General features: G+C 39.9%; 1 protein-coding gene across 1 annotated transcript in view; it reads right to left on the bottom strand.

Annotated features, from left to right (window-relative positions):
- Nucleotides 1-22,829, bottom strand: part of Ube2e3 (ubiquitin conjugating enzyme E2 E3) — a 52,262-nt gene extending 29,433 nt beyond the window's left edge. Inside the window, 3 exon segments of the mRNA XM_034495140.2 lie at nucleotides 19,367-19,417; nucleotides 21,154-21,375; nucleotides 22,469-22,829. Of these exon segments, the coding sequence (XP_034351031.1) occupies nucleotides 19,367-19,417; nucleotides 21,154-21,347 (245 nt within the window). The 5' untranslated portion in view covers nucleotides 21,348-21,375; nucleotides 22,469-22,829.
- Between the last annotated feature and the right edge of the window lie 3,369 nt (nucleotides 22,830-26,198).

Genomic DNA, 26,198 nt, shown 5'->3' with positions numbered 1-26,198 from the left:
TACCTATTTATTTGATAGTGACATGCCTTAGAAATCACTGGGCTTGCTATGGTGTGAATATCCCCTATAAAACTCATGTTTAAGTTTAACGTCCAGTGTGAGCACATCAGAAGGTGCCATGAGAGTTGATGAACTGTAAGAGCCCTACCCCCATGAATGGATTAATGCTATTGCTGTGCAGACAGGCTAACAAAGGATCAGTTTTCTCCTTTGCTCCATACTACATTCTATCTTTCTCACCTTTTCCTTCTCTTTCCATAAGGACTTCCCTACCTCCAAAATTCACCCAATTAATCTACTTGGTATAAATAACCTGATCTCAGGTATTGGTTTTAGTGAAATAAAACTGAGTAAGATAACTCGAATCCAGAAATCTAGTTTTTTTCCAGATTTTATTAAGGTACCTGTTTGCATACCTAAGTCAGAAAATCTCTGCGTAATTTTACTAAGAAGCTTGAATTAAATTAGCCTGTAAAGATATTACCTATTGTATGCCAATTTGAAGCTGACAAGTCATCAAAAAGTTTTAACTTTACTATAAAGAATTTACAGATAAAAAAATCATGTATCAAAATTAATCAGAAACAAATCTCTATATTACAATGAACTTCTGTAGTTAGAAAAGCTATTCTTAGTCTGTGGAGCTTCTAATTTACATTTTCACTATCAAATATATTTGTATGCACTTATCCATGACCAGAAAAACCAGCAAGCTGTAACAGTTACAACTAGAAAATCAGTTTTATAAACTCATTTGTGATGACTCCCACTTTATCAGTTTTTGTGATGTTTTCTATCAGTCCTTTGTTCTAGTGTAAGTCTCCCTTAAGCATATCTTGGAGGGTCACTCTTGTGATAATTTCATCATCTTTTTTTCTTATGTTTGAAAGACGGCTTTCTTGAGTATGGTATTCTTAGACTACAGTGTGTAATATTTAAGTGTGTAATATTTAACTATTAAGTCTTTATCACTTAATAGTTACCCTTTCTTATTCTCCTTCCTACATGTTACACTGGGCCTAGATTTACATTTGTTTATATATACATAAGCAAATGCATATATATATATATATACATATATATTATTTAATTTTACTGAGAAGCTTGAGTTAAATTAGCTTGTAAAGATCTTACCTATTGTATGCCAAGTTAAAGCTAAATTGTCATCAAAATCTTTAACTTTATTAAAGAATTTACAAATCACTCTGAATGACTAGGATCCACATGAGAGAGAAAATTTTTTTTTCTGAGATTGTTACTTCACTTAATTATTACACACTGTAGTCTAAGAATACCATACTCAAGAAAGCCGTCTTTCAAAAACAAAGAAAAAAAGATGATGAAATTATCACAAGAGTGACCCTCCAAGATATGCTTAAGGGAGACTTACACTAGAACAAAGGACTGATAGAAAACATCACAAAAACTGATGTGCAAAACAATAGTACAGCAAACACACACAAAAAAGAAAAATCCAACCTTACTGTTGCAAAAATCCCCAAACCAGAAAGATGAACAAGAGAGAACAAAGAAAATACACACAAAGCTTGAAAACAAATTAACAGAATGATACAAGTGTGCCTTTCCCATCAGTTAACAACTCTGAAAATAAATATATAACATTTCTTAGAAGATATAGAAAAATAGGTTCAATAGCTAAAAATAAATAAATAAAAAGATATACCATCTACAAGAAATTCACTTACCACTAAAGACATATGCAAACTGAAAAGGAATGAAAAAAAGACATAGCATACACAATTCCAAAGCAAGAAGTACAAATACACACACACACAAACACACACACACACACACACACACACAAACACACACACAAAATATATATATATATTAAACCAGATGTCAAAAAGCTAAAAGTGAGCTAGCTGTGCACAACTGTAACTGCAGCCCTTAGGAGGGAGGGCAGGAAAAGAGGATCACTAACTCAGAGCTCACTCTGGCTGCAAAATATGCAAGATCTAAAGAGGGGATCTCACTAAACACTCAAGTAACTGAGAAGCTCAATACCCCAGATTCATCCTTGAAAAAACACAGACTCCCATACCAAAAGAAAAATCAGCAAAGAAACAGTTAAACAATATTAAAGTGAATCCAACAGTACTTCATCAAAGTGCTTCAAAATACACATTCTCATAGTTGACAGAACATTTTACAGGATAAACCACATGCTTTCAGTGTAATTAACACATATTTTCACTCTTCATTGATTGATTACTCTTGAATAGATCTGTAGGGGCTGGGAGATCACTCAGAATGTAAAGTACTCATCTCCAAGCCTATGAACTTGAGTTCAATCCCAAGAAACCAAGTAAAAATTGGGATATAATGGTACACACATTTGTAATCCCAAGGACTGGGAGACAGATGGATCTGTGAGACTCCCTGGCCAACCAATTGTTAAATCCCAGACCAGTTGGACCCATCTCATAATAAGTTGCAAGGTGTTCTTTAGGATAGTTACCAAGACTGTCTCTATCCACCCCGTATATGCACATACATGCATGTGCACATATGTATCGTGTCACACATACACACAAACATAAATGTCATAAATGAATTTGTATTTTGATATTATAAACGCTAATATTGGTTGTGAACTTGACAGGATCTGAGATTACCCAGGAAACAATCTTCTGGGCATGACTGGGAAGAATTATCTAGATTAGGTTCACTAAGGTAGCAACACTGCACATGACATGTGACACCACTCTACAGGCTGGGGACCTGGACTGATTAAGAAGTAGACAGTAAGCTGAGCATGAGAATTCATCATTCTGTTTCCTGATGTTGATGCAATGTGACTAGTGGCCTCAAGATCCTGCTGTCATGGCTTCCCGACCATAATGGACTATATGCTCAAACTGTGAGCCAATAATGAATCTAAACCTTTCTTTCCTTCCCTAAGTTGCTTTTTCTCAGATATGTAACAACAAGACAAGTAACTAATATGATCATTTTTATAGTTTCAGGTCTAGTCTGATAAATGGGGCAAGTATTATTCAGATTCAACTGAAGCCATAGCAAGTGCACATACACCACAGAAATGAAAAGTTAACTTATGGGCTACTATTAATAATTAAATGCTAACACAAAAAATGTATGTAACCATAAGACGCATCATATATAATAAACAAACTTGAACCATAAAGATATAGAAAACCAGTCCAAACCCTAAATACCCAGGAATATTTAGTTTGTATATAACTATGCCCTATGCCTTCATATATACCTGGGTGCACACATGCGTACTAGCGTGCATGCGTGCGCACACACGCACGCACGCACGCACGCACACATGGCCTTTCTCTCTTTTTCTCTCTCCCTCTCCCCACCCCCACCCCCCTGCGTGCACTATTCTGCCATGCTATTTCATCCATTAAACTTATGGCATGCCATTTCAAATGTGCGTCCCTTTCTAAGAGCCACCTCAACCTCAGGGACAAGCAATAACAGCAGCCCAAACCAGTCATATGTCACTTCACTAATCTCACCCCACAGCAACTGAATCACTGATAGGCTGAACAACTAAACAAAATTAGCACATAAAAGTAAAACACTATATAAACCAACTTAACAGAAACAACATGATCATTCTCATACTGAAACAGCATTGGACAAAGTTTAAGAACACATTGTTTCATAACACAAGTACTAGTGACACTAGAAACTGATGAAACATAATCACAATAATAAAGACTACATTATATACAACAAACCTATAGCCAACATCACACTACAAAGAAACAAACTCAGAAAACTGCTTTCTATGCCCTCTCTTATTCAATATAGTGTCTAAGTCTGAGCTAAAAAGACATAAAAGGTTTTTAAAATAGAAAAGTCAAACTAGTCTCACTTGCAGATGTGATCTTATACTTAAGATTTTAGAATCTTTTAAAGACTTTATAGATTCTACTAAAAAATTAGCTAAAAGATACAAACATTTAAAAGATAGCAATGACCCCTCAGATAAAAAAAAAAAAACACAGAATTTCATGCATATTAGCTCAAAAAAAAGTAAAAGAGGAAAAACCTAAATGAACCCGAGAATATACCTAGCCAAAGCAAAAGTTCTCTACAATGAAAACCTCCAAACACTGAAAAAGAAAATCAAAGATGACACTATGACAAAAAACTTTCCATTCTCCTAAACTAGCAGAATTAATATTGTGAAATTAGCTTTACTACAAAATATAATCTATATACTGAGTGATATAACCTTCTAAATTCTGATGTCATACTTGATGGGTCCAGAAAACTCAATTCAAAAATGTATATGGAACCACAAAATAAAACAACACAACCACCATCATCCAAAGCAATCCTGAGGAGTAAGAATCCAGCTGGAGGTGACATGATATTTGACCTCAAATTATACTACCATAAGATAGCCTGGAATTGGCATAAAATCAAACAGACTGTTAGAGCAAAATAAGAGGGTTTTGCAATAAACAGACAAAGCTATGGTCACCTAATCTTTGACAAAAGTAACAAAAACTGTATTGCAAAAAAACACAGCCTATTCCAACAACTACATCTGACAAAACTAGATATCCACATTCAGGGGAATGAAAGAGGTCCGCATCTTTCACCTTATACAAAAAGGAAGGAGAATTAGACCTGAGACCTGAATTAAAACCCTGAAACTACCAGAGGAAAACACTGGGAATATTGGAGTCATGCAAGAACTTTCCAAGCACAAGTATAATGGCACAGGAAAGAGCCAAGAGTCAATGAGTAGGACACCATAAAATTAAAGTTCTGAGCAGACAGGCAAAGAGCTACTAGCTGAATGCACACTAGCAGGCCAGAGTGGGAAAAATCTTTATCAGTTATATTTCAGATAGAGATAATACCCAAAATTTAAAAATAACTTCAAAATTAAAATCACCAAGAAAACAAAGAAGCAAATCAATAATAAACAGTTTTTAAAAAAATAAGTAACTACTGTTGAAAATGTTCAGCATTTTTAGTAATCAGAAAAACGTATTTTAAAACTATTTTTGAGACAACACCTCAACCCAAACAGAATAGCCATCATCTAGAAATCTGACAACACATGTTGGGAGCATGTGAGGGAAAAGCAACCCTTAACTAACTCACAGCTTACAGGAATATAAATTAACATAGTCATTACGGAAATCAGGTAGAAGGTTCCTTAAAAGTCAGAAATGTAACTACTGTACAATACAGCTATGCCACTCTTAGACAAATGTGAGCAAGGCTCCATGCCCTACCACCAAGGTATTTGCACACCATGCTTGTCCCTGCCCTATTCACAACAGTAAAGAATGGACCAGCCTGAATGTGCATCAACAAATAACTGGATAAAGAAAACGTAGCACAGACTCAAAGTAATGTATTACTCAGCTGGAAAAAAAAAATCATAAAATTTTCAGGAAAAAGGACAGTTGGAAAGTATACTCCAGAGAACGGATCCAAGCTAAGAATGCAAATACATGTGCATCTTCCCTCTCGTGCATGTAGCCTAGTCTATAATGCATATACATGTATAGATGAAAGCAGGAATGTGGATACAATCTTACAATTGGAAAGAAGACCAAGGAAGGATAATGAGGACAGATGGCCACAGGCAAGAGGATGGAGTCATAAAGGAGGATATACAATTTTTTATTATTATTTTTTTTTTAGTTTTCATTCCATAGGTTCTTTTCTTGAAGATATGCAAACTCAACTTTCTGAAGTAGCAATAACTTTTTTTCTGAATTCCAAATGAATCCAACATGTTATTCCTTTAAGGTGGTAATGATGAACGTTTGGCTGCCTTTTTACTTACACTGACTATTAACAAAAAAAGGAATTAGACATAACCTATCATGAAACACATCTGTCATACTTACTCACTTAGAAAAAAAATGATTTTAAAAAATTGTTTTGGTGGGATAGGTACTGTAATCTGAAATCTTTTTCTTCTGTTTAAATTATTAAGTCATTCTGTTATAGTGTTACTTAATACATAAACTGAATTGCTGTATATAAAGTATGCTTTTGAAAAATTAAAACATGCTGGAGAAATGGCTCAGCAGTTAAGAGAACCTGCTTCTCTTCCAGAAGACCTGGGTTCAATTCCCAGAGCCTACATGGCAGCTCACAACCATCTGTAATTCCAGTGCCAGGGGATTTGATGCCCTCTTCTGTCCTCCAAAGGCACTAGGCACACACATGGTACACAGATAAATATGTAGGTGAAACACCTACACACATAAACTAAAATAATAAAGTGACTTCTCGAGGGAGAAGCTGGATTGGAGAAAAAAAGCACATGTCAAGTGACCCCTGGATGTAAAGAACGGCAGGACAGGCCACAGCATGCAAAGCCAGATGAAAACAAAAACATTTCCTAAAATAAAAATATTTAAAGACTGCTAGTGAGTAATTGGCTGCTCCGAGCCCTACACACACTGTGCTTTTCCAATGTACACATAATGGTGATACAATTTAGCTAACAAAGATAACCAACAATAAATAATACTAAATAAATCAATACTAATTATGCAATAAGAAAATACTTCTGACAAAAAGCCTAGGGTGGAAAGTCACATTATATGAAAAGGTAACTCAATCCGAAAGAGAAAGCTGGAAGGATTACCCGTTATTTTATGAACCCGTTATTTTATAAAAAGGGGTGTTTAAAACTGAGGTTAACTGAGAGGAAGGAGTCAGTACAATTTGAAGGCAATGAGACACTGACAGCCAAACAGACCCTGAGCTTTTTAATCCTGTGAGCCAATTTGTTCTGAGTTCCTATATCTTTAACACCAACTTCTGATACAAACATGCTATTTTTAAAAGCCAACTCACACAAAAACATACTGCTAATTTTGTCTCATCAACTTCCAGAATGCAACTACTCACAAATATGAACTTTGATTTTATTTAAAATCATTTGAAAGGGCCGGTGAAATGGCCTGGAAGGTAAAGCACGTGCTGCATAAGACTGGCAACATGAGTTCAATCCCCAGAACCCATGTGAAGGTGGAAGCAAACAACTCATTCCACAAATATGCTGGAGCTGGGGCACAGGTATCACCACTATCACCACTATCACCACCATCACCACCATCACCACCATCACCACCATCACCACCATCACCACCATCACCACCATCACCACCATCACCACCATCACCACTATCACCACTATCACCACCACCACCACCACCACCACACACACACACACACACAGAGTCACATCATGAATGCACAAATTTTAAAAATATCTACACTGTAAAGCACACTCCTGCTGATTGTGTTAAACTGATGACTCAGCCTTCATGCCTCACTCCCAACCTCACACAAACATCCAATGTACACACTCACAATATCAGTATGTGTGTGATTTCAGAGAACACCCCCCCCCCCCAAATAGGTTCATACACTTGAATACTTGGTCCTCAGGTGATAAAAGTACGAAAAGCAAGAGACTAACAGGCATTAAAAACAGGTTTTCTTAGAATACAAAAGAAGCTAATAGAATAGAAAGGCACATTTTCAAGTAACAGATGAAAATCCTATTAACACAGGTTTGCCTGTAAATAAAACTCACTAGTAAGAAAAACAAGCCAACAAACCCAAAGGGATTCAAAGTGGCATTGTTGGTGGGCAGCAGCAATGTGTATCTGTGTTTGTGTGTGCAGACTCACACACGTGCACAGCAGTACACAATAACCCCACAACCCTCAAATTAACTACAAGATTTCACAATGAAAGAGGTCTAAAAAGTGAAATTTTGAGGGAAGAAAGTATTTTTTCATACAGAGACACAATAAAATTGGGCCTAAGAACATGGCACTCAAGCATGAGAATAAGAGTTTGTATCCGAGGACCCAAATAAAGAAAGCCAAGAAGCTTCAGTAGCCTATCATAGTCTTATCATTCTGTAAAACGACACAAAGAATTCCCATGGGTAAGAAGACTAGGTAGGCTAGCCATACTAGGAAGCCTCAGGTTCACCTAGAGACACTGTCTCAGTACAGAGTAATACAGGAAGACACGCAATATCAACCTCCACAAGTACCAGGTGCAAACATGGTGCAGACACACATGCCAGCAAAGCACCCATACCCATAAAATAAAAATTAAAAAGAAAAACCCAACTTTTAAAACAGAGACCCCCATTCTCAACAAAGATATGATTTCTACTGATAAGAAGAGTTCATTTCTCCACAATTACAAGTGGCCAGGACATCATGTTTAAAGGAACAGCTAATTTTTCCTAAGGCACAGTGATTTAGCCGGAAGTGTGCTTATTTACAAGTAACAGGTCTTGGGAGATAGCTCACTAGGTAAAGTGCTTCCTGCTCAAGCATGGAGACAGAGCTCAAATCCCCAGCACTCACATCACATAAGACATGTATGGTGAACAATAACCCCAGAGATGAAAGGAGAGAAAGAGTGGTTAGACATTAGGCTCCTAGTGGCTCAATAGCTACCTGCTCTACTCAAAAAGTTCCAGATCCCGTTTCAAAAAAGTAAAGTAGGTCACTGTTGTAGATCACAAGGTTCATAGCTAGATGAGACTGATTTTTCTTCTCCAGTACAATACCTTTCAACGCCACAAATGCAAACCAGTAAGGGTCAAGCTTCCAGCTGGACACTAGCTAGATTTCTCCATTTTCTTTTTCTTTTTTTCTTTTTTTTTTTTTTTTGGGGGGGGGGGGGTTGGTTTCGAGACAGGGTTTCTCTGTGTAGCCCTGGCTGTCCTGGAACTCACTCTGTAGACCAGGCTGGCCTCGAACTCAGAAATCCACCTGCCTCTGCCTCCCAAGTGTTGGGATTAAAGGCATGCGCCACCACTGTCCAGCTATTTCTCCATTTTCAATGGTTTTAAGTGGTATCTTCAGCAAAAGGACCTAACCACTATGTGGCCAGGAGGAGGAGAGGACAATATGACCAAAATATATAATGTCATAAAAATAATTAAGTAAATAGAGAGGACTCAACAAATACGAGCATTTGCTGCTCTTATATAGGACCTGAATTTGTTCCAGCACCCTCAGGGGACAGTTTACAACTGCCTGTAACTCCAGCTCCAGAGGACAAGACACCTTCTTCTGGCCTTTGCACGTTATAACACACAGGTATATGTACATACACACAAATACCTGTAAATACACATAACATTTTTTAAATTATTTTTTTATGTTTGAGACTATAATTAAAACATTAAAAAAGAGAGCAATAAAAGATATCTAAGTCAACATATGACCTCCACATGCACATGAATGGAAGCACATCCCACACACATATATGCATATATGCATATACAAACAAAAAAGTCGATTAAGTTCTAAAAGGATAATAGTGCATTCTAAAGCAGTGCAATCCACTGAAAGACAACAACTAGGAATTAATGATTCCATAAAGGACAGTAGAAAACTGACTTACCTGAAGAGAAAGGAGAAACACACTGCTAACTAGGATCACCATTAGTGTTCACATGATGACTTCTCATACAGCTGTTGCAAAACACTTGATATAAGCAACTTAAGCTCATTGTTTTAGAACGTTTCAGTCCATGAGAGCAAAAGACTCTAACTGAGGGGTAGTGGGGTGGGAGACATCACTGCCCCAATGGTGAGATCACACAACACAGGTCTCTGCTTAGAAAGCAGAATAAAATAAAAAATAAAAAACAGAGCAGAAGTAGGGCTGGACTACCTATCCTCAAAGACTGGCCCCTTAGGGAAAACATCTGTCAGCTAGGCCCTACCTCCTGTAAGTTACATAACCTCCCTAAACAGTATCACCTAAGACCGAGCTGTTCAGTCAGGAAACATCAAAAAAGGCTGTCACAGCTGAATGGCTCCTGAAAGAAAGGCATTCTGTATAGCAGTTTTGCTTTAAAAAGAAAAAAGAAAAGAGGGAGTCAATGGTCAATGAATGTCTTAGGGTTTCTATCGCTGTGACAGACCATGACCAAAAAGTAAGATGAGGAGAAAAGGGTCTACTTAGCTTACACTTCCTTATTACTGTTCATCACTGAAGGAAGTCAGGACAGAAACTCACACAAGGCAGGAGCCTAAAGCAGGAGCTGATGCAAAAGCCATGGAGGGGTGCTGTTTACTGTCCTGTTTCACAAGGCTTGCTCATCCTGTTTTCTTTATAGAACACAGGGTCACTGGGCCTTCCCCCATCAATCACTAATATAAAAAATGCACCTACAGCCAGATCTTATGGAGACATTTTCTCAATGTAGGTTCCCTCCGTTCAGATAGCTCTAGCTTTTGTAAGGTTGACATGACTAGCCAGCCCAATGGGAAAAGGGAAAGAGAAAGACAGAATATGAATTTAGTTTGTCTCTGATCAAGCCTCTTGACCTAACTCCCAAATTTAATGACACTCCAAGGAAAGAAAAATTACTTAGTAGGAGACTAATAAGCAAAATACATCTACAGCAAATTCTGCTCAGTTTCTCTAATAAGTAATATGCAAAGTGAAATGAAATGGAGAATGAGCTCAACAGACATTAAAGCTGTGGTTCTCAACCTTAACATTGTGACCCTTTAACACTGTTTCTCATATTGTGGTAGCCCCCAACCATAAAACTACTCAGCTGCTACTTCATAACTGTTATGAATTGTAATGTAAATATCTTATATCCAGGATATCTGAAAAGAAACCTCTGTGAAAGAGATCCAAACCCAAGGGAGAGGAAGCTTGAGAACCACTGCGTTCAAGTCTCAGCAACCAATCTCCATCTACCTGCTTTATTTGGATTCTGGCCCAAGTTAAGTATGGGAGGAGCAAAGTCATTCATAGCACATTTGTAATTCTAAATAATGACTAAAGAACTAAAACCCTGTAGTTAAGTTAAAAGTAGTCTATGTTTTAAAAAAGAGTCCTATTCCAACAGAGGAGAGATGAAACAATGCTAACATCTGTTCTGAGTGATAAGGAGACTTAAAGAATGGACTGTATAGACACGAAACACAAAGAGCCAGAGATGGTGACTACTGCAACTAGATGAAACCTACATAAAGAGTTTAGGATACTGCTCGGTTTTCTTCTACACGTTTGATATTTTCCAGAAAAAGGTATTTTTTAAAAATTAGAATGCTTTAGCAAGGAACTGTTCATTTACAACATATTTCAGGGTTTAAAAAAAAAAGAAAAACCAAATGGATACAAGTTAAACAAAGTCCTTTAACAGAAATGCTGTTATAAAATGAAGAAAACCTATTTCATAAGTCACGTACTTGCCTCAAATTGTGTTTGCAGTCCAAGTGGGAGATGTCTACCTCACTGTGATAACAGGTAAGGAGCTCACATATACAGGTATAGATCACAAATCCAACTAACAGTCAAACGCTTTACTATGAAGCAAGAATAAAATCACTAAGCCAATGTTTCCTTGTGTTCTGTGCATTTTGTTGCCACTACATTTTAAGATAAAAAAAAACTTAAAACAGGAAGCATCAAAACCCATAAAGATATGCAGCCACACACTTATGAAATTCACTCTCTTGGGGACTGTGGATTCTCGACTTAAAATTTAATATTGAAAAAAAGATACATTTGTAAGAAACCTATATAATTTTATATAGCAAAACTTTCTAGAAATAATGACCTGGAGAAGGGAAATAACAATGTTTATAAAAACTGGGGCATGAATGTAAAGGGAGGATCACCGTGTTGATTTGTGAGTAAAGGAAAATAAAATGAAGAGGTAGCAAAATTCATGTTTCCCTAGGCCTTTCATTCAGCCCAAAAGATATGCAGTCACACTCCCAAAAGCAATTTCAGGCTAGTTACATCTTTATTTTCCCCCAGACAAACTGGATGTTAAACAGATGACAAAGTATATTTGCTCTGGGACACTGAAGGGGCAAAAAGAAAAACGGAAAGAAAAACCTTTTATGAATGACATGGAATTAACTGGTCAAAATCCCTCCAACCAGGCTGCAACCTGTGACAGTGAGTGAGCACTGCTACTGGGATTCCTTCCAAAGGTTTGTTACAAAAAGCCATAAACGTAAAACAACTATACACAGTAAAGGCCAAACAGAGGACCAGATCTTTAAAGTTTAGAAACTTTAACCACCAACCCATAATGTTAAACCATTATTAGTGATGCTACATTAACCGAAACTGAGCATCACAGGTGTCATAAATAAGCCTAAACTGTTTTACTTACAGACTCCTATAAACTGCTTCTACATTAAGAGATGAGACCTCAAAGTAATTCTAAGTCAGCATCTAAACACAATGTAAGGTACAAATCTGAGTGATAAGCTTCTTGATCTGAGAACACTGTATTAATTTTGCTAAAAAAAAAAAAAAAAAAAAAAAAAAAAAAAAAAAAAAAAAAAAAAAAAAAAAACCTCCTTCCTAGTGATACATTAGAGGGGGCAAAAAAAACCCTAGTAAGTAATTTCTGAGAGCAATTTTTGTTAAAAAAGAAAAAAAAAATCATGTTTAGAAGAAATAATTTTTAAATGAACTGTGGCATTACTAAAAACAAAACAAAATTATGAGGAATCTAATATAAAGCCAACATCTGCAAAACCTTGGATCTGGTAGCACCAGTATTAGAAGACTATCATACATGCAAAAAAGCTGATAGCTTTCCCCAAGGAAGCACAGAAATTCTTAACTGCACAAGCCTCTAATCAAATTCAAAACCCATAAAAATGGACTGCTCTTACAGTAACCCAGAGAAAAATGTAGATCTATCATTTGTGCACAGGAAAGCCATAAGCAGAAAACAAAAGTTTACTTTTTTTCCATTATGAACACATTCAAACCTCTGTCCTTACAAGGAGAGAAGAACAAAGAGCTGACAACCTTGGGAATGCTTCCTATGAACAAAATCCTTCAGAATGATACTTCACCCCCCACCCCCAAAAGCCAGTACTACTAAGCTAGAGAAAGAAGTTTTTCCCCCCAAACTTAACCTCTAAACCTCACTTTGGGCCAGATTCTAAAACCATGCAGTACCAACATTTTGGATACTTTCACAGAGGAACAAGATAAAGGAATAGGCTTATAATAAACACCCAGAGATCCACAAACTCTGAATACTTTTCATCAGGTTTTCAAACAATATTGTTTTAAAGAGAAAAAGCTTACTTTCAAATCTGAAGTAAGCTATGTCTGACTCACGTACATAGTATTACATCTTTTAGATTTCTCAACTCTTATATTTACTTTTTAAAATTTAAACCAAAAGAAGTAAGTTATCCACTTATGATTTAAAGGAAACACTGTGTTAAGAAGTTATTGAACTGCTAAGCGTCCTACAGTGCCAGGTTGCTACTCAACTACTTACTCATTCCTCTTAGAATGACAGTCATCCGTCTGTCCTCTGCATTCATGCTTTTGTGGAAGAGAAATAGGTGTCTCATGGAATGCCCATGAGCTCTCTCACATTTCTCAGTCACCTTACAGTTTGTTAGGCACAGCTGTGAAAGCAATTTTTGTCTTATTTCCAAACCAAAGCACTTAAACCTGGCACATGACTCCTTCAATTCTCTTGATTAGACACATATTCCAAGTGGCAGAGCCACAGGATAAACGCATGGACCTCAGTTTGCATGAGAAGAACAACACGGAAGTGTCCCTGGGCCCATACCAGATGTCTGCTGAGTAAGAAATGCACCTTTCTGTGCTGAGCCAGCAACTCATCTAAGTTCTCTGTAATTGCACCACAACTATCAGAATTTGGTGTTTCTCTTTACAGTCTAATTGAACTAAAATGCTTCAAGACAATACATATTTGAAAATGACACATCTTGTATGTGTTAAAGGACATATTTTGTATATCTAGAATGAATAGAAAAATTAAGACACTATTTTGAAAGCAAAGTGAGAAAATAATCCAATATAAAGAGCTTTAAAAGAAATACACTAATAATTACATGTTAAAAGAACTCTAAATCTATTTTTTTTTCTAGTAAGCATACAAGATATAAAACAATAACAACAAAAACCTTGCCAAAACTAACAACATAGAAACTGGCATCCACCACTAGGGAATGCGGCTGTGATTACCATCATTAAGAACTGAAGCTGCACTAGGCAGCACCTACTTATCCACATGCTGTGTTCCAAGCACTCTGAACACCAAAAGATTTTAGTAAGCTTGGTACAAAATAACTTGGTAGCAAAGCCAAATTATGAGCTGGCCTTAAATTACTTATCGTTTCTACTTATCCCACTTAGTACAAATGTGCACAAGTCTTTAGTGTAGAAATATCCATATTGTGATTATGGAGTGCTGCCTCATGTAAACATAAACCATAGTAATCACATCATACTACCTTTCCAAAACCTGACAATTCATGCATCGTGAAACATAATTGGGCCAAATTCTGAAATAAAGAAGAATGAAACTGTGGCAACAGGATGCCAGGAAGGCAGGCTAGTATTTTAATATAGAAAATAAAAAGTAAATGAAGAGCATGGCTTTCTTGTCCACACATCAGTTAGTTTAAAACTGAGCTTTGGTGATTCTTCAATGGTATTTTTGTTTTGTTTTGACTTCATCCATGCTAAGCAAGCACTCTACCACCGACTACTATCTCTGGCCCTGCATACTTCTCCCTTATGTTTCCTTAATACTTCTTAAAATATTATTGATACAATCAGCCAAAAAAAGCCAAACCACGCCAATGGTATTATCAATAGTTATGAGACCTAAAAGAAACACTGCTGAAAGCATTTCTGAGCTCCAAAGCTGTGATTTAGCAGGTACTCATGGTACCAGGTCCTGTGACTTCATCATACACTGGAATATAAGACAAAAGGTAACACAGGACTGGCAAGAGATGGGGCATCAGTTAGGACAGAATCATATGTGAAAAAGTCAAAAGTCCCCTGACTTAGGAGGCAATACTTAGAGGAATAAGCATCTACAATTTCCCTTCCAGGGTTACTGATGCTTATGTTCTTCTGTTCATTCTTGGGGTGGGCGTGGGGGTGCGGTCTTGTGCTTTACAGGGGCTACAGCAGCACCTCTGACATCTATCCGCTCTAAATCTGGTGGTCTTCTTCCTCAATTCTCAAAAACAATGCAATCTCTAGGCATTGGCAACTGTTCCCAAGACAAGGGTTGGGGGGCCCTAGGGAACTGCCCCAATATAAAACCACTGATTAAGAGGCAAAAGAAAAATATTAGAAGTTTAATACAGTTTATCCTCTAGAATCTAAGCCTCTAGAAAAATGCCTGAATGCATTTTTCCTGTTGAAAGACATCGGTAGACAGAAAATAACCATACTCTAGTCTCTAAACTTGTGCCTAGTTACCGTAATAATAATAAAGGTCATGTTCTACTTTGTAAATCTGAACACCCAAGTAAATCTAATTTTTCTGATAACCAAACATAATGCATCTGCTGTTATAAAGTCACATTCAAGATGAGAATATGGTATAGAGTACCAAACAGCTGAGTGTGGCAAACATGATTTACAGCATGTAACTTTTCAAAAGTGCTTATTGTTCCCACTTCCTGCCATTATCTGAAGGGAGCATTATCAGACAGCAATAGAGCTATGACCTCTGCAGGGGTACTCTTTCAGTCACTACTCTCGGGGCAGAAATGTCTTTAGTCTTACAGCAATCCGAGTCCTTCTGTACTGGTTTACATGCAAAAAGTAAGATTACTGTGAATTTCAATTTCTTCTTACAATCAAATAAAAATGATAGCTTACAATTATATTAGAATAATCATCTTAAACACCACTACTGAAATAAGGACAAGCATATGCACTCTTTAATGTTGTCTTCAATCCAAAATAATTATTTTCCTGGAATTTCATGCTGTTTAGACCTGAGAAAATAGAATTAAAAAAATAAAGCATAACTTGTTAGTGCAACATGCTATTGAGTAGCAGAGCAGGATCTGCACCCAGACTGCTTTCTACACTAGGACTTTTCAAACCTCAACACACAAATCTTCAAACCTTATTAAATTCAAGGTTGTGACTCCACACCTCTGGTAGAGGGTGAAGGAGAAAACAGTGGGATGGGGTGGGGTGGGGTGAAGGACAGAACTCTGTACTTCTCAGTTCTACCAGTGACAGATGCACAGGTTTCTGGCGTGCAGCTCACTTAACAAAGGTCTGATCTACCATGAAAAGCAGTTTAAGCAGCCTCTAGAAGATGGTAGAAGAAAATCCCAGATTGACTTAGGAGTAAGTGAGGAGATACAAGCTTCTCATTCAAAATGCAGGTTTCCAGTTTTATTTTTCTTCAGGGATAAGTTGTCAAAATTTGTAAACACCTGCTTTTAGGTTTTACCAAAAAATATTATAAATTTCTGCCCCAATTAGACATTTCCCACATCCAAAAACTACACCAATACCCTATATGTTTGCATACTAATAGATGTTATCTAAATATGCTAAAGAACATTTTAGAAGCATATATCTGTACTTGTTTATATAGAGAGAAATTAGGGGCTACATTAGAAGCATAGCACCTTTCTAAACTCAGAGTTTCTACAAGCTGTGCCAGTAAGACACGGTCACCCTTTTACAAATCACTCCACAGTCATAGCAAAAGGTTTCTCTAAAAGCAGAGCAATCACACACAATTTTCTTTCAACATCACTAGCATATGATTATTTATAGCATAATCTGAAGCCTGGACAGTAAAACTATAAATGTAAACCAGTAAGTAAATAGTGCATCAGTGGACAAATCTTCATGGGCAACCTGCCTGGTTTGAAATCACCTAGGAGACACGCCCTGGCCATGTCTGTGAGGATGTTTCCCAAGAGAACTGAGAAGGGAGTCCAGTCCTATCCTGTCTGTGAGCAGAAGCATCTCATAATTCCAAAGTGGAAACACAGTCAAATCACTGGAGATGACATCTTTATCAGTGTTCTTATTACCAGGAAAAAAAGGAAGAATCTACCAACCTACCATCAAGCTTACTTAAGGGCATACAATTCAACAATTAAATCAATCCTGATCACTCTGGATGACTAGACCTAACTAAAGAATGCTAAATAAGGGGGAAAATTAAAGAGAAATCTTCCTAGTCTGAGTAATTTGGCTTTTTCCCCCAAATTTTCCTGCATTTCACACAACTTTTTGTTTCCTGAAATAGACAGATATATGGTAGCCTAAATAAAAAGTAAATTTAAAGCATACAATCTCCATTAAACCTTACAATTAAACACCTTTGAATTTTGAGAACACAGTGCTGTTCTTTCCCAGATCTGACATGAAGGCAAGAAAATATAATACAAATGTAGGCTTCTCTGTCAAAATTCAACATTGCCTGCATTAAAACAATCTACAAAGTTCCTACCTAGTAAGGAGTAGACTTTCCACACAATCAGACATACCAAAGTATCTGGTCTTTTTACAAATAAGGCATATAAGAGAGGAAAGCCTAACTTCAAAGTGCTAACAAACAATGTATAATGCCCGCTTTTTTCTAATTCCTTATGTAGCAGCAAAAGAAAGTCAGGTAGTAAAGAAATGGAGAACTGAAAGGCATCGTCTGTAATACTGACAGCTATCAAGTCCCGCAAGAGAAAACAGACACGACTGCTGTGTACAAGCACGAACAGAGCCTCACTTTCTCTCCAGTCTAACAGTCTAATGGCCAAATGCCAAACACTATCTCATGGACTGATACACAAAAGAAAACTTCAGGACAAATCAAACTCTCTGCACCACAGAAAGGTTCTATTTCTTCTAAAATACTCCTTGGTGACCTTGTGGAAACATCCTGGTTTAATGTACAAGCTGTTTTCATCACCACTACAGCTCTGCTCAGAGGGCATTCAACACATCTACCACACTCTGTAGATTTAGTCCTGTCCCCTGGATTTTGCTATTTACAGAAAAATCAACTACCTTTGTAAATGTTTGATCTTACTCACAATTTTTAAATAGCAGAGATTTTTCTCTGATCTTTACATCTCTCATACTGGGAGAAATAAGTATATATGTTGTAAATTAAGTTATTCTTTCTGAGAGCAAACAACTTGACCTTCTTAAATGAACACAGATTCCACAGACCATTTAGGAGGGTGAACAGAAATGCCTCAATTTACTTATTTTTAAAGCAGCAAAAAAAAAATGTAACTTTAGTCATTCACAATTAGTTGTTAAATTTTCTAACAAATAAAAAAATTAATTTTATTTTTATTTTATTAAACATAGTCACAATATTATCACTTCAACATGTAAAAGCAAAACTTTATGCTCTGCTAAGCTTTTAAAATCCGGTGCATATATCACACTTTTAGCATGTCATTTTGAACTAGCCACAAGTAAAGTCATCAATAGCGACATGTGGCTAGTGGCAACTGCTACTGGATAGCATAGCTCATAAGTTAATACTTTAAGGTTAGACATACCTACTTTTAATAAGCAAACTATTAATTCATTGGAAAATGCAGAATCAGATCACCTTATCAACAGATCTGATTAGCATACACAGTAAGAGGTCAATGGGTCTCATTTGTGTTTATAGATAACTTCAGAGATCTGTCTAATTAACACAAGCCAACTACAGAATTTGTAGCAGAAATGGATTAAACACTGAGGAATTTTCCTGCCAAACTGTAGCATCACTTCAACTGTAACAGCAACTCTCTCTGCAAATTATTTACATTTATCTCTAAATTTGATTCATCTCATAAGCCATATAATCACTGTTCCAAAAATTTTATAAGTAACATATAGGATAAAACAAACAAACCAAAAAAAAAAAAAAAGACAAAAAAAAATGCACCCACTAGCTTCTTGGGTTCCAGTGAAATTCTTTTTACAATTACAACTTACTACTTACTAAGAATTTTCTCAAGTAATTAGGACAACTGCTTAAAACGTAAATAATTCCAACAATGCATCCTCCAGAAAACAACTGAAACCAATCGTTTAGCACATAAAATTTACCCTTAAGGCAAGTTACTGAATAAATGAAAAAGAACCAACTATACTCTTGTTTACCGCATTTACATTTTCTAACACTGCATTCAGCAATTTCTAAATTTGGAAGGTCAGCTCAGATTGCACACAAACAGTTCTTTAAAGCTGAAAATTTTAGAAATCACTGAAATATGGTTGTGAACAAAAATGCTCTACAGACATACAGGCAAAAAGTAAGCACCACCACACTAATTTCAGAAGCACCCAATCCTGTACTCACAAGCTCACAATGTGTACATACATACATGCTAGAGTATCTTTTCTCCACTTTTTATTTCATTAATCTAGTTAGTGCACTTTTAGTTTGTGCACTTCAAAAGGTAAAAGCAAACAAATGAAGCCAGCCTCTGGGGCTGCACGTATATTCAGGCAAGATCATTCATTTCTCAATATTTTTCCACAACTCACAATCCAAACAACAAAATTTGTTTCTTACCTGCAGTTAGGAGGAGGATCAAGGGTGATCTCAGCTAGCTCCTTCTGAATTCTGTCAGTGAAATGAGAACAAACAAAAAGGATCTGAGGTAGTCTACAGAATAAGCGGGGAATTACACTGCCCTCTACCACCATGCAGTTAAATGCAAGGCTGGCTTTGCCTTCAGTAATGCTAACATGGCTGCTTCCTCTTTGTTCTCAGAGGCATAACCCAAATCCCTTAGCAGAAACTTTGCAGCTCTTTTTCTCAGGTGCAACTGTAAATAAGTGTGTCATTTACAGCTGCTTTGGGAAATAGCCCCTTCTGACTACTCAGTGAAGGATACACAATCTATTAAAAAACCTGTTTTACCAAAGAAATTCTCTTTTCAAGCTTATATGCAAATGAGACAAAAAGGGAGGAGGGAAAACACCAGAGAATTTGACAATGACTTCAAGTCACTTTTTACTGAGCTAAAAATTAATAGACTGCTACAAGAGTACATTAATGGTTTTGGCAATATTTTAGCTGCCAGAAAAGTTTAAAATTTATAAATATCTTTGCCAATGAAAATTTCAAACTGGCATCAGCTGAGTGTCTTCTCTGATTTTAGATACACCTTTAAGGGTCAATAAATCTGCAGTGGAGAAGATAGATAAATATATAAGCTAAAGTTATAAGCAAAAGGCAACTGGCCAATTTTCTTCAAATTCAGGGCATTTTTCAAAACTCAGAACATATTTAACACATTCCTCCGTGAGATTATAACAAATTGGACACTTCAGATTATTTCAAAATACTGTTTCTGGTGAATAAAATATTCTAAAGCTATTAACATTTGAGCAATGGTTAAGATCCATTCAAAAAGTTTGAATCACAATCAAAATGTAACATTTGATCAGTTTTTACATTTTTCTTTCTTCATTTATGTCCAATAAAAATCAATGAAACCCCTGTCCTGGGTGAGGTGGGCACACTTCACCTTAATCACTAGTTTCTCTAGATATCCCAACACTGCTACCACCTGGAGCCCCACTGACAGAATCTTTTCAGTCACCACAGAGAACAGGAGTCATCAGAGAAAACCTTATCTTCCACTTGCACTCAGCAATGTTTCCCTGTTGTTAACCTATCCCGATTATCCACAGATCCACAGTGCTGGAGTGACGAGGAGGAAGGACAAGGGTGTTTTTAGTCACCAGGTGACACCTAAACTGTAACCAGCTACTTCTGAGTTGTATGTGCCCTCACAAGAAGGTGGGCTAACAACAACTTACCCACAGTCACACCTGTGCTTCAAGATTTGCAGTCCTCTTCATACAAATTGTAAAGCCAATTTAAAGCACACTTTAAGGGCTGCTTCGCACTAGAGCCAAGCTATAGTGTTTACCAATTTTCTGGTAACTATTGTCGTTTCTGACCATTCAATTTTATGGAAAGCATTGCTGATCTCTAGAACTGTCAACTTCACCCAAGCATGACTCATAAAAGGAAACCTCTCCAATGGACCATCTAATTTGGGTTCACCAAATTTTCCTTGCCAACCCCTTCATCTGTCAGAATAAGCCCCAGCTCTTCTTGAGGCGACCCTCCAGTTACCACAGTACAGAACAAGGAACACTTGCTTTAAAGTCAATAGTTGTAGGGAAACTGCGTATACAGCACATACAGATCGACAGCTCATTCAAGTTCAAATACACGTTTGATGGAGACGTATTTCTGAACCACTGCCACTGAAGTTAAGCCAACAAAAGCAACCAATGGGAAGGGAACCTGACAATGTGAGTCCTCCCTTGTAGACGGGTTACCTTTTAGCACTAGTGGATAACTTAGCAGTCGTTTTGCTAGAGAGTTTGGTGTTTTTCTTCTGCTGGGTGGCAGAAGGTTTTCTTTCTTCCTGTTCCTCAGGCTCTGGAGCAGCAGGGTCTCGCTGGTCTGCATCTGAACTGCCACTGCTGGTACTGGGGCTCTCATCATCCGACCTTTGCCTATCACTGGACATCTTGGTGAAGTTATCTCTGGGAAAACTTCTAAGGAGAGAAGGGACCCATAAAGAAATATTAGATCTTAAAAAAAAAAAATCAGCAACGTGCCCCTCTCTCAATAAGCACCTCTGAGAGTATTTTATTGAAAAGGATTCGAAAGACCCTGTACTTATGGTACAGCAAGGTTACAGGGAGCCTGATATGTATTATAAGGCAGGCGTTGAAGGATTTACCAAATGCAAGTTAGAAAACCCACTCACATTTTTTCCCATCCCTCAGACAATCTATCAATTGTCTACTTTCTCAGAAGGCATGAAACAGATTTGCCAGGGAACTTGGGCAACGGGCATTAATAACATATGACAACTGTAAATAACAGATCTCGCTGAGAATGTTCAGAAGTCACTAATACCGTCTAAATATTTACAGGCTGACACCGGTCTGAGCTACCAAATCCTCCTTCCCAGAGGGAAACATACCCTGTTAGTCGCCCATATGCTTATTTACGGTGGCGGGTCCTCCCGTGCGCACCGAAAGCCTTTGAACACAGCACTCGAATTTAAAAAAAAAAAAAAAAAAAAAATAGAAATCAACTGGCAGCCGCCCCACAGCCGTCCCCTCGGCCGGCGGCGAGGATTCACCGGGCCAAGCCCGAGCTGCCACCCGGGGAAGGGCAGGATCCAAACTGCACCTTCTGCAAAGCTCCGGGTGCCATCGACGTTCCCCGCTCAATTCCTCCCTCACCGACCGACATTTTGTCCAAAAAAAAAAAAAAAAAAAAAAAAAAAAAAAAAAAAATCCGCAAAGCGGCCAAAAGCCCGAGGGCAAAACAAACAAACAAACAAAAGCCCTCCCCCAACCCCCCACCCCCAGAAGTGCAACAAATTGGCGCGGCACGCCGGGGGGGGGGGGGGGGCGAGCGCTGGGCCACGCAGCTCCGCGGTCCTTTGTGGGGAGGGCCGCGCAGGGGACCGCGCCACTGCGCCCGCCCGCCCGCCGGGGGATGCGGGACCCGCCGCCCCGCGCCGCGGACTGACGAGCGCGGCTGACTGAGGAGCGCGGCGCCCGGCCGGCGCGAACAAAGCTGCCGCCCCCGCCCCCGCCGCCCCCCACGCGGGCCCCGGCCCCGCCGCCTTACCTCGGCCGCCCGCCCGGCCCGCTCGTGCGCCGCTACGCTGTGGGGGAGGGAGAGCGCCGAGGAACCTTCCTTGAGGAAATGGAGGCAGCCTGGGGGGGGGGACCGGGGGGGCGGGAAAAAAAGCCGCCGCCGAGGCTCCGGCCCGGGAGTGTGGAACATCGAAAGTCGCAGGCGGCCGTGCAGTGCCTCGCTGCGGCCGGAGGGTGGCGCCGCCCCGCGCTCCGGGAGCCACGGTGGGGTGGGCGCTCCGCCGGCCGAGGCGCAGGGACGCGGGAGCCCCCCGCGCGCTCAGCCTCCCGCCGCCCCGCTCGGCTCGGCTCGGCTCCTCCCGGTCGCGCAGTCAGCAAGTTCCGAGCGAGCGGGCGGGCGGGCGGGCGGGCGGGCGAGCGGGGGAGGGGCGGGCGCGGCGGCGCGCGTGCTCGCCGCTTGCCGGGCGGAGGGGGCGCGAGCGGCTCCCGCGCGCCCCCGCGCGAGCGCGCTCCCGCCGCGCCTCCTTTTCACCGGGCGGGGGCCGGGGGTGGGGGTGGGGGTGGCCGCGGGGGGTTGGGGAGGTGGGGGGCAGATGCGCACGCGTCCGCCCGCGCGCGGCCGGGACAAAGAGCGCGGCGGGGACCCGGCGGGCTGGCCCCTGCGCCCTTGGCCGCCGAGCTCGTAACTGGAAGAGGAGGAGGAGGAGGAGGAGGCGGGGGCGCGGTCTCGCGGGGCCGCGGGTGGCTTCCGGCCTGAGCCCGCCTCCCGGCCGACGCTGCCCATTGGACTTCCCGCCCCTGAGGTTAGGGGCCGGCGGTTACCCGGGAATCCCGTACCTGAGCGAGAATCCTGGCGCGTGGCTGGGGCTTCCCCGGTGCCCCGAGAGGCAGGAGATGAATGGTGTTATTGAGGAGGCCAGGCACGCAGGCAAAGGAAAGCTGCTTCTGGCCCTTCTGAGCTGAAGGAAGTGGCAAGGTAAAGAGTCCTGGGCTCTGAGCCTTGTGGATAGGATTTTGAGACCAGGGGACCAGCCTCAGCTAATCTCAGGCTCCCATCGTGCAATGTCGCTGCCAAAGGGGACTGCCCCTCTGGACGCTTTGAAAACTTACCAATCCCAAACTGTCTTTTAAATGTCCCGCTCGAGATGTAAAAAAGTGGAGTAAGGAAGTTTAGGGGCTATAACCTGACCTGCCCGGCGGCGGGGCTTCTGCTTTGCAAGAGAGACACAACTTCTGGGTGGTGAAGCAGGAGAAGCCATGGAGGGATCTATTGCAGTGCCTTCATTAAAAGTTTTAGATAGGGATCATGAAGGTTCCTTTACTCCTGCCTTTCTTTTTGCAGACACTTCAAGTGGAGGCCAGTGTTGCCCCAAGCACAAAATAGACAGAAGTCCAGAAACTTCCTGTTTGCAGCTCCTGAGACCATGTTCCAGTGAAGGAACCTCGAAGGAATTTGTGCATTCCTCTCCCACAAGTGTCCAGGGGCAGGGGGGCTGGGAGAGCAAGTTCACAGAAGAAGCTAGAATGGTCAGCCCTAAGAGATGAGTGAGACAATGTTCAAGAGAAAGGGAAAAAAGGGAGTGAGCCAGCATTTCCTCCAAATAGAAAAGCTTTGGTAAAAAAGCTACTCAAAACTATAAATAAGTCACATCTGTAACTTTTCAAAGACACACTCGGTGAACTTACACAAACCGGCTATATGCTGGTATATGCTAGGCACATAAAGTGCTTTCAAAATTCATGTGTCCAGAGCCAAGTCTCACTTCCTGCCAAGAGCTCCATATCTGGAAGGAGACCCCATTACTGACATTCACATGGATGGGAAGAAGAGGAATAGTGACCTGTGTGTGATCCCCCAATCCCACAACACTTCAATTTGACAGAATGAGAGGGTGTGGATGGACAGGGTCTGAATAGGAAAATTCCCAGTATGTAACAGATACTAGAGCAGCAGCCAGCCAGTGGAGTTTGGGCATTGTTGGGGATGCAGCCGTGGCTGTGGGTGTGTAAAAGCTGAGCTTCTGAGGGAAATTCGGTGCCCTAGAAATAACGTCAAGGCCCAAAGGCTAATTGTTAACACAAAGTCCAGGGCTCTTTGGTGAGTCTGGATTCATGGAGTCCAGATCATCAGAATATTTGGGAACCACCAAACTCTTAAGCAGTTGGGAATGCACTTGTTATGCTCAGTGTGTAGTTGGGCAAAAAGAAAATAGATAAAGACTGAGAAATGCTGTATTACAGGAGAAAGAAAATGGGATTGGAGCAGTATTGACTACCAGTTAAAAAAGCAACTGGTTCAGAAGCAGCCTTAATGTGGAGAGTGAGAACAATTATATGCAAAATAGAGAAGTGTCTTGTGCTCTGTCCACAGGACCTAGAGAAGTGTCCAATTATGTGACAACATTTATGTAATAAAAGTTTCTTTAAAGTCGAAATACTAAAGGAGTTATTAATGCAGCTTGGACCAAGAGAAGAAGTATTAGAGGGAGCCTAGAGGGATCAGTAGGCCTGTAGAAAATAATACACAATAAAGACAGCGTGCTTGGCAAAATATCTGAAAGCCGGTCGGGGATATATAGCTCAATAATAGAGTGTTTGCCCACACGCTCAGGGGCCTGGACTTCATCCCTAGCACAGGACAAAGGGAAAGCAAAAAAATAGAACTTAAGAGGCATGTACAAATAGTACTTTCCATGATGTTAAGCTATGAAGACCACTGAAAGGATTGTAAGTCTAGAGAGACCACCCTGCCCTCCCATTGAGTTTACTACCTTGGCTGGTCAGGGGCTTTTTCTAGCTGTCCTTCAAAGTACCATGATGTCACCTCCCTGTCAGAGGAGCGGACTCTTAAGTTATGAACTGTTTGGATACGTTCTTCCTCACGAGGCACCCTGCTTTGTGCTTTTTCTGTTTATTTTTGCAGTGTCTATAGAGATCACCATGATGAATAACCACTTCAGGTGATATATACGTCTAAACTGATGCTAATTGTCCCCTAAAATACAGAGTAGTTCCCCTACAAGGTGCCCACAAAATAGGACCAAGGAGCAGACATCAGCTACATGATGATTGACGACCCCTCCCTCCCTTGCTCCCTCCCATCCTCCTGCTCCCCTCTTTCTGTCTTCCTCCTCTCTCATTAGTATGGGGTCCTGCCAACCTCTCAGAATCCTAAGAGGATCAGATATAAGAGCAAAGACTCCAAATCCAAGTGCAGTGGCTGTTACCGTTATTGAAAGCACCCCTCTCTTCTTCCATCATCAACATTGTGACTCAATGAGAGTATGTTTAATTGGGAGAATAAGTAAGGCTCACATCACATCTCCTTAGTTTGGGAGATGCTTTTCCAGAGGCCTTCCCGTGGATCTTAGTGTTTTCTAGTTACACACCCATTGTTTTTATTTGTTTGTTATTTATTTTTTAGTTGCTTAAGAAGTTTCTGGGCCTGGCGGTGGTGGCGCACGCCTTTAATCCCAGCACTTGGGAGGCAGAAGCAGGCGGATTTCTGAGTTCGAGTCCAGCCTGGTCTACAGAGTGAGTTCCAGGACAGCCAGGACTACACGAAGAAACCCTGTCTCAAAAAAAACAAAAAAGAAAGAAAGAAAAAAAAAAAGAAAAAAGAAAAGTTTCTGAGTTGTGTTATTGTGTAACCTAAGGTGACACTTACAAAGCTAAACTCATAGCCACACATACACACAACAGAAATAAAATACAAACTAACTAATGTATTCTGTGGATTTGGGGGTGGGTTTGTTGTTTCT

Source organism: Arvicanthis niloticus, chromosome 2 (genome assembly GCF_011762505.2).
Source record: "Arvicanthis niloticus isolate mArvNil1 chromosome 2, mArvNil1.pat.X, whole genome shotgun sequence".
NCBI classification, from domain to species: Eukaryota; Metazoa; Chordata; class Mammalia; order Rodentia; family Muridae; genus Arvicanthis; species Arvicanthis niloticus.
Note: the sequence above shows the minus strand (reverse complement) of the source record. Positions and strands in the feature narration are given on the sequence as shown.